General features: G+C 48.6%; 1 protein-coding gene across 1 annotated transcript in view; it reads right to left on the reverse strand.

The window, feature by feature from the left end:
• The window catches only part of LOC108798378 (extracellular matrix protein 2-like), a 35,398-nt gene extending 29,421 nt beyond the window's left edge, over nt 1-5,977 (reverse strand). Inside the window, exons 1-6 of the mRNA XM_018570122.1 lie at nt 5,749-5,977; nt 4,882-4,909; nt 4,477-4,682; nt 2,694-3,084; nt 2,311-2,417; nt 1,051-1,329 (exon numbers count right to left, since the gene is read on the reverse strand). Of these exons, the coding sequence (XP_018425624.1) occupies nt 1,051-1,329; nt 2,311-2,417; nt 2,694-3,084; nt 4,477-4,682; nt 4,882-4,909; nt 5,749-5,977 (1,240 nt within the window). The remainder of the gene's footprint in view (nt 1-1,050; nt 1,330-2,310; nt 2,418-2,693; nt 3,085-4,476; nt 4,683-4,881; nt 4,910-5,748) is intronic.
• Between the last annotated feature and the right edge of the window lie 1,846 nt (nt 5,978-7,823).

A 7,823-nucleotide genomic window follows, 5' to 3' on the forward strand; every position in this document is an offset into this window, starting at 1 on the left:
CCCACCTCTCTCACCACCTCTGTGTCCACTGAACCCCCCTTCCAGCTCTTCCCCTGCCACTGTGCCCACCTCTCTCACCACCTGTGTATCCACTGAACCTCCTCCAGCTCTTCCCCTGCCACTGTGCCCACCTCACTCACCACCTCTGTCTCCACTGAACCCCCTCCAGCTCTTCCCCTGCCACTGTGCCAACCTGTCTCACCACCTCTGTATCCACTGTGGCCACCTCTCTCATCACCTCTGTGTCCACTGAACACCCCTCCAGCTCTTCCCCTGCCACTGTGCCCGCCTCTCTCACCACCTCTGTATCCACTGAACCCCCTCCAGCTCTTCCCCTGGCACTATGCCCACTTGTCTCACCACCTCTGTATCCACTGAACCCCCTCCAGCTCTTCCCCTGCCACTATGCCCACTTGTCTCCCCACCTCTGTATCCACTGAACCCCCCCTTCCAGCTCTTCCCCTGGTACTATGCACACCTCTCTCACCACCTCTGTATCCACTGAACCCCCTCCAGCTCTTCCCCTGCCACTATGCCCACTTGTCTCACCACCTCTGTATCCACTGAACCCCCCTCCAGCTCTTCCCCTGGCACTATGCCCACCTCTCTCACCACCTCTGTATCCACTGAACCCCCCTCCAGCTCTTCCCCTGCCACTGTGCCCAGTGGTTTTTAGAAACAAAGCTCACTGTCATGGCCGAGCGGTGAGGAGAGCATAAGATGCAGGCCGCCTCGAGGCCGAGCTGTGTCGGTCGCCTGGTGCCCTTGTTGCCACGGCGCCCTGTGCGGCCGCACAGCTCGGACATCCCAAAGGCCGGCCCTGTGTGCTGGTAACATATTTCACTACCCTTGTGGATAGGTCACATCAGATCAGTAGCTCTGAAAGCATTGAGGGCAACCAGCATTTCTACAAGGAGCTCCGAAATGGAAGCCTACACATTTCTGGAGGTGCAGGTTTCCTGTTACAAGCCATCAAAAGTCTCAGTTTTAGGTCCTCCCACCAGAAATGCTACCCTGATATTTGGCCACGCAGAGTACAAGCCTTCTTACCAGCTAAGTAGAGTGTCTTCAGTCCTAGGTCAGTCATGAGTGGGAGGTAGGTCATCTTTGTGTTCCCGCAGGCGATGGTAAATTCGGAGAGGAGGCAGCCGCTAGGGAGGGAAGGGATGTGATGCGGGGTGGGTGGAGTTACACTTAGAACAGTCGGCAGAGAAGGCAATGGGTTGGCTTCCACCGGCTTCTTAGTTTTATCCTCTTGGAGAATCTTTGGCTTCTGCGTGCCTGCGGGTTGTGCCGTTCCACTGCTTACCGCTTTGTGCTTTTTCTTCTCTGGTGAGACACAGAACATGAGCCATTCCTTATTCTCTTCATAAATATAACAATTCATAAATGACCTAGAAGAAGTATGTTAAAGATCAGTGTAGCCCCCATCACCTTCTGTGAGGTGGCTTCTAGACATTTAGTGATAGCCGGGGCTGTAGTCAGCCTGGCTGGACCTAGTCGGGCCCCACTGTGCCCCGGGCCACAAAGCGTCCGCCTGGGTCGCTATGGTGATTGTTACGCCACTGGACAGAAGACAAATAACTGGGTTTCTCTCATCCAGTGGTGCATGCTGGGATAGGGTACATGCCATGTACTCAGACTTGTCGGGACCAGCCATGGACTAGCACAGGACTGGGTGCTGTCCAGCCTCCCCACAGGCTAGCCTGAGGCCTGGGGGTGGACAGAGGCTGGCGTGTGGAAAGTGTTTCCATGGGCCTCAAGTATGGTGGAGGCCTGTGCTGTTGCTAGAGGCCAGAGGAGGAGAACCAGGAAGATGGATGGCTGCTGAAGGTCCCCAGAATCTAGAAGACCTCAGGAGCATGGCCGGTGTCTCACCTACTGAGGATTTGTGCTCATCCCTGCTCATCTGTTACTTCAATGACTATTCGCTGTATCACAAGTGGATCTACACTGAGATGCTGAGGATGTCTGGTGAGTCTCAAGTCTATGTCTGTACTACCCTGGATGTCTAGGATCACTTTTGTGGGCACTAGAAGAGGGCGGCTAAATGCTAATGGGGCAGCTGAAGGCTAAAACCCCTAGACAGACTAGTGATGTCCCGGGTTATTCTGGCGGCCACATAAGTCTACCCTGAATTTTAGGTTTGAGGGAGATGTGTGTTGGTGCCCACCAACTTACTTTACCTATGGATTCCTGGCTGCAAGAGAGCTGCACTTATTGCCCGTCTCCAGGCAAAACAGGAAATCTTCCCTCCCCTACGATCATTCACATGTCACAAAAACATTTCCTCATCCCCTTTGAACTCACCTGAATCTGCCGCCACCTGACTCTCCGCAACGCCTTTTCCCGGAAGTGAAGACTGGTTGTCCACTGCTGAGGTCCGGGCCCGCTGCCAACAAGTCTTGTTGACCCCTCTTGTTGTAACATTAACACACTACCACTGAGATCTTCAGGACCCTGTGAGGATCTCAGCCATGGACCCACTGGGAAGTGTCTACGTCACTAGGACAAATGGAAAAGACTACTTTTTCTAGTGAGGACACAGACAGTAGTATAAACCGGCTCTCTACTCTTCCGTACTCTTCCATATTCTATTGGCTATACATACACTTTAAGTTGCCTTCATATTCACATATGAAACAGCTTTTGCAACTGTGGTGGACCACCATTGGAAAGTTGCCGATTACTACCTTGCATTGGCCATACCTTCTTTTGGTTGTTCTTGTTCTGTGTTCTTCACCGGCTCAATGTCCAACCCTTTCTCTCCGATAGACTTCTTCTTTGGTTTTGGTATGGTGGCCCCTGTCTTTTGGAGGCTTGTCTCTTGTTTCTCAGGATCCAGTTCCTTCTTCTTTGTGACAGGTTTGGCCTTAGTGACGTCTTCTAGATCATTTGCTGCAGTTGTTTTCTTCAATTTTTGTGGCTTTACAGTGGTAGAGCTGTTGTGTCTTGTGGTATTAGGTCCTACAACTGGTGCGATAGGATCTTTGGCCTTTGTCGTCTTTGTATCCTTTCTTTGTTCTGTTGCTTTTCCTGGGATGGCCTTTGAGGTGATCACAACAAGTGTGGGCTTTGTGGTTTCTGAAAAAAATGTATATGGAATATATGAATAGAGCACAGTGGCCTCCACTTTCCTGGGATGGTTTTGATGCATTCTTAATATTTTATACATAAGTCCTGTAACCCCATGATATGTTTTGTTACTGATTTTAGCTTGGAAATGCCCTAAAATGGCTTTTTTTTATCTCTGTGAAAATTCTGCTTTCTGCCCTCACACTCCAGTGCTCTGTGCTGGCACAGCTGAGTATTAGCCACACCCCTAAGCACAAGTGTTCTCCACAACTGCATTGAAAATGGAGGTTGTTAGTACAATGTCTACCCTGAATACTTATTTCTGTGACTTTAATTGGATTTTTTATAGGTAGCCTACGCCCCCTCCCTTCTTAAAATGTAGTTTTGCACCCCAGAACAAAGCCCAAGGGCATAAAACCCCAAGTCCCACCCAAAACCAAAGTCACTCTGTAATTCAGCAAGCAGTGGGGAAAGAGACTCAAAGCACACTGGGAATCCAGGAAGTTGTTGGAAGTGATGGGCAGAGGACGGCATCACAGATAAAAGGGATTTTTTTCGAGTAAGCTTTGATTGCATTATCAGAGACTACTCCAGTATGATTTCCTATTACAATGCTGATCACAGGAGAGGATATGCCGGGACTTTACATCTCCTTTAAGGAGCAAATGGGAACTTATCCCTCTTGGAAGCCCTCCTATGTACCAACTCCTTATTTCCATCAACCAACAGAACAGGAACTCCCACTCCAAGTCTGAATGAAGCTAGCCCATAGCAACACAATAGACAGAAATACACTATATTGCCAAAAGTATTGGGACGCCTTTACACGCACATGAACTTTAATGTCATCCCAGTCTTAGTCCGTAGGGTTCAGTATTGGGTTGGCTCCGCCCTCTAATGTCATCCCAGTCTTAGTCCGTAAGGTTCAGTATTGGGTTGGCTCCGCCCTCTAATGGCATCCCAGTCTTAGTCCGTAGGGTTCAGTATTGGGTTGGCTCCGCCCTTTGCCACTATAACAGCTCCGCCTCTTCTGGGAAGGCGTCCACATTGTTTAGGAGTGTGTCTATGGGAATGTTGGACCATTTGTGAGGTCAGGTACTGATGTTGGGGGAGGGGCTCGCAGTGTCCGCTCTAATTCATCCCAAAGGTGTTCTATGGGGTTGAGGTCAGGACTCTGTGCAGGAGGTCAAGTTCCTCCACCCCAGTGGTGGAACTACCAGGGTCGCAGAGGTCGCGACCGGGCCCTGGAGTTCCGCCACTTGGAGGGGGCCCAGGACAGGAGGAAGGGGCCCCTGGTAACCGCTGATAATTAGATCAGAATCATGGCTAAAACCTGTAAACTAAGGAGGGCAATATCATTTTCTTTTTCATTTTCCATATAAAACATACAAAAACCCATACCTGGCTTCATGCAGACGGGGCAGCATCCGCCTGGGGGTATCTGCAACCTTCCAGAGGGGCACGTTACATCCTCGCAGTCAACTGGTTCACATACCTGCTTCCCTTGCGTACAAATGCATATGGTACATTGGCGAGGAGACCAGGCTGCTCCTTCATACATGATCATCCCATTCACCAGGCACTGTCCTCTTCCTGGAAGATAATTACTTTTTAGATATGTGCATTAACATCTAAGGCCTTGTGGGAAATCCGGGCCTGACTCTGCTGCAGTTCTGTAACACTTCCAGGTCTCCTCTCCATTCTGTGAATGGACAGTGAAAGAATAAGCAGCACGATGATAAGTGCATCCATCTGTCGCCGTGCTCTCCCCTACTCTCAGCATGTTCCTTGTTAGTACATAATCACTGCAGCACATCTGACTGGCTTCCTTGTGCTAGGGATTACAATAGGCTGATAACAAGTCATATTTAGGGGCATACAATGCACACATTAAAAAAAAAAACCCCCACACATTAAGGATGTGTTCATGATTACAGAGATGCATTCCTTTATGTCTCTTGTCATTGCCTGTATAGTTCAGCCGGTAATCATGCCATAGTACCAACAGGAGGTGCTACAGGCAAATTTGCATTTGCTGCTTGTTTTGGAAAAATCCATTGAACTGTATACAAGTTCCAATCCCCATCCAAATCCTGCCGCCTTCACCTCCGTAACATCTCCAAAACATGCCCCTTCCTCACCAATGACACCGCAAAAAATCTCAAAGTATCATCCTAACCGTCCCCTCCGCTCTTCCCAAGACCTCCTGCTTTCCAGCCCCCTCATCAACTCCTCCCATGCTCGCCTCCAGGACTTCACTAGAGTGTCTCCCATCCTCTGGAACTCTCTACTCCCAACCTGTCCGTCTATCTCCCACACTGACTGCCTATCCCTTAAGACTCATCTCTTCAGGGAAGCCGATCCCACCTCAACCTAACCGCTCGACCATCACGTTCTCAAACAATTCATCCCCACACAGCTCCCTCCTCATGTATCAGTTTTAGATTGTAAGCCCTCAGGGGCGGGGCCCTCCTCACCATCTTGTCTTGAATTGTATTGTGATTGTAATGTCTTCCTTATATTGTACAGCGCTGCGCACACTGTTGGAGCTCTATAAATCCTGTATAATAATAAGTAGGAACCCCTCTACTAATACACACAAACAAACCAGTTACTTTCCTAAAACCTTCTGGTGATCATTATAGTTACGTATTTAAAAATAAAACGCCTTACCTGCAACTAAAGGACTTTCAATGGCTGGCACCACAGCTTTCCTCTGCCTGCTAGAAGTTTCCTTCAGGACCTTCTGAGCTGGAGGAGAATGTCCGGCCTCCACATGTTTGGAGTTGCTCGCCTTTTGGCCGGCTCGTTGCACTCCTGCAATACCGTTCCCTTGAGGTTTTTGGGCCCGTCCAGCGCACCCCAGAAGGGTCATCATCAAAGCAACGAGGAGCAGCTTCATTATGAGCAAGGTTGTTCTAGTTCCCAGGCTCGGCTCTTGTTATGTTCTCCTCCAACCCGCAAAGCAACTGTGAAAAATTTCTCAAGGCTCGACCTCAAACTTTTCCAAGATGAATGCTCCCAGGAGAGCTCAACTCCTTTCACGTTCCCCTTCCAGCGAATGTATTTTCTGTCCAAACAAACACTTCCATCGGGTTGCGATTCCCCTTCAGGTTTGGGTAGAAGAAGAGCCTGGTATATTTTTCCCCTTCACCTTACGAGCATTGGTCGAGCTAGCGCTGTATCTAGCAGAGGTTCATGAGAGATTTGGAATAACAGCGGAGGCGGTCAAGGCTTTGAATATAAAGTTTCACAGCGGCATCTCCCAGCTAAGGTTTGCGGCCTAGTCTCCATGAATGGGGCCTCTGTTTTGTTCATAAGCAACGTGCAGAAGAGGGGGGAGAAAGAGGAATTAGGCTCGGGCTAATACACAGCAAACCCTTTTTCTGCTATTTCCTGCGCAGAGCTGCAGTGTAGACAGAGTTTTGGGAGTATATAGAAAATATGACACATTGCAAGTTCACCAGCAAAAGCCCGTTATGCACCAACATTTTATGGACGCCTATACCCTCGCCTTTTGAAGACATCTGGTCCAATTACTTAAGACAACCTAAATATTCTGGAAGCCCTTGTTAAACGACGTAGGGGATTTCTAAGAACCTTCCTATGTATTTATTCAGGTATCCCTCCATTCATAAGTAGAATTTCTGTCTCGGGTTTTGACTTATACGACCTGTCAACAAGGTGTAAACCCCCAGCGCATACATTTTAGGCAAGGCTTAGGAGTGTGAGCGTATCTTAATTGCCTGAAAAGCTTTAGTCCCACCAAGGGGAATATAGATAAAATGTTGTACTAAAGTGCAGTATATCTAAAGCCAAAACCTTTATTTGGGAGGGGGGTTTGGATAATTGTTTCCCTTTTTTGGCATCTTTGGTCAATGTCCTGTTGCATACCTCCCAACTTCCTAAGATGAGAAAGAGGGACAACTGCCCGCTCAATGTATTTAGGCAATGGGCATACCCCTGCCACACCCCCAGATCTGGAGACCATTAGGAATGTATGATTGGTTAGAAAGAGGGACACCTTCCTGCACAGTGTATTTAGGCCATGGACATACCCCTGCCCTTACTTCCAGATTTGGAGACCATTAGATATTTATGATTGGTTAGAAAGAGGGACACCTTCCCGCACAGTGTATTTAGGCAATGGACATACCCCTGCCACACCCCCAGTTCTGGAGACCATTAGGAATTTATGATTGATTAGAAAGAAGGGACACCTTCCCGCTCAATGTATTTAGGCAATGGACATACCCCTGCGACACCCCCAGTTCTGGAGACCATTAGGAATTTATAATTGGTTAGAAAGAGGGACACCTTCCCGCACAGTGTATTTAGGCAATGGCCATACCCCTGCCACACTTCCAGATTTGGAGACCATTAGGAATTTATAATTGGTTAGAAAGAGGGACACCTTCCCGCACAGTGTATTTAGGCAATGGCCATACCCCTGCCACACTTCCAGATTTGGAGACCATTAGGAATTTATAATTGGTTAGAAAGAGGGACACCTTCCCGCACAGTGTATTTAGGCAATGGCCATACCCCTGCCACACTTCCAGATTTGGAGACCATTAGGAATTTATAATTGGTTAGAAAGAGGGACACCTTCCCGCACAGTGTATTTAGGCAATGGCCATACCCCTGCCACACTTCCAGATTTGGAGACCATTAGGAATTTATAATTGGTTAGAAAGAGGGACACCTTCCCGCACAGTGTATTTAGGCAATGGCCATACCCCTGCCAC

Source organism: Nanorana parkeri, unplaced genomic scaffold (assembly GCF_000935625.1).
Source record: "Nanorana parkeri isolate BGI_ZX_2015 unplaced genomic scaffold, ASM93562v1 scaffold1461, whole genome shotgun sequence".
Lineage (NCBI taxonomy): Eukaryota > Metazoa > Chordata > Amphibia > Anura > Dicroglossidae > Nanorana > Nanorana parkeri.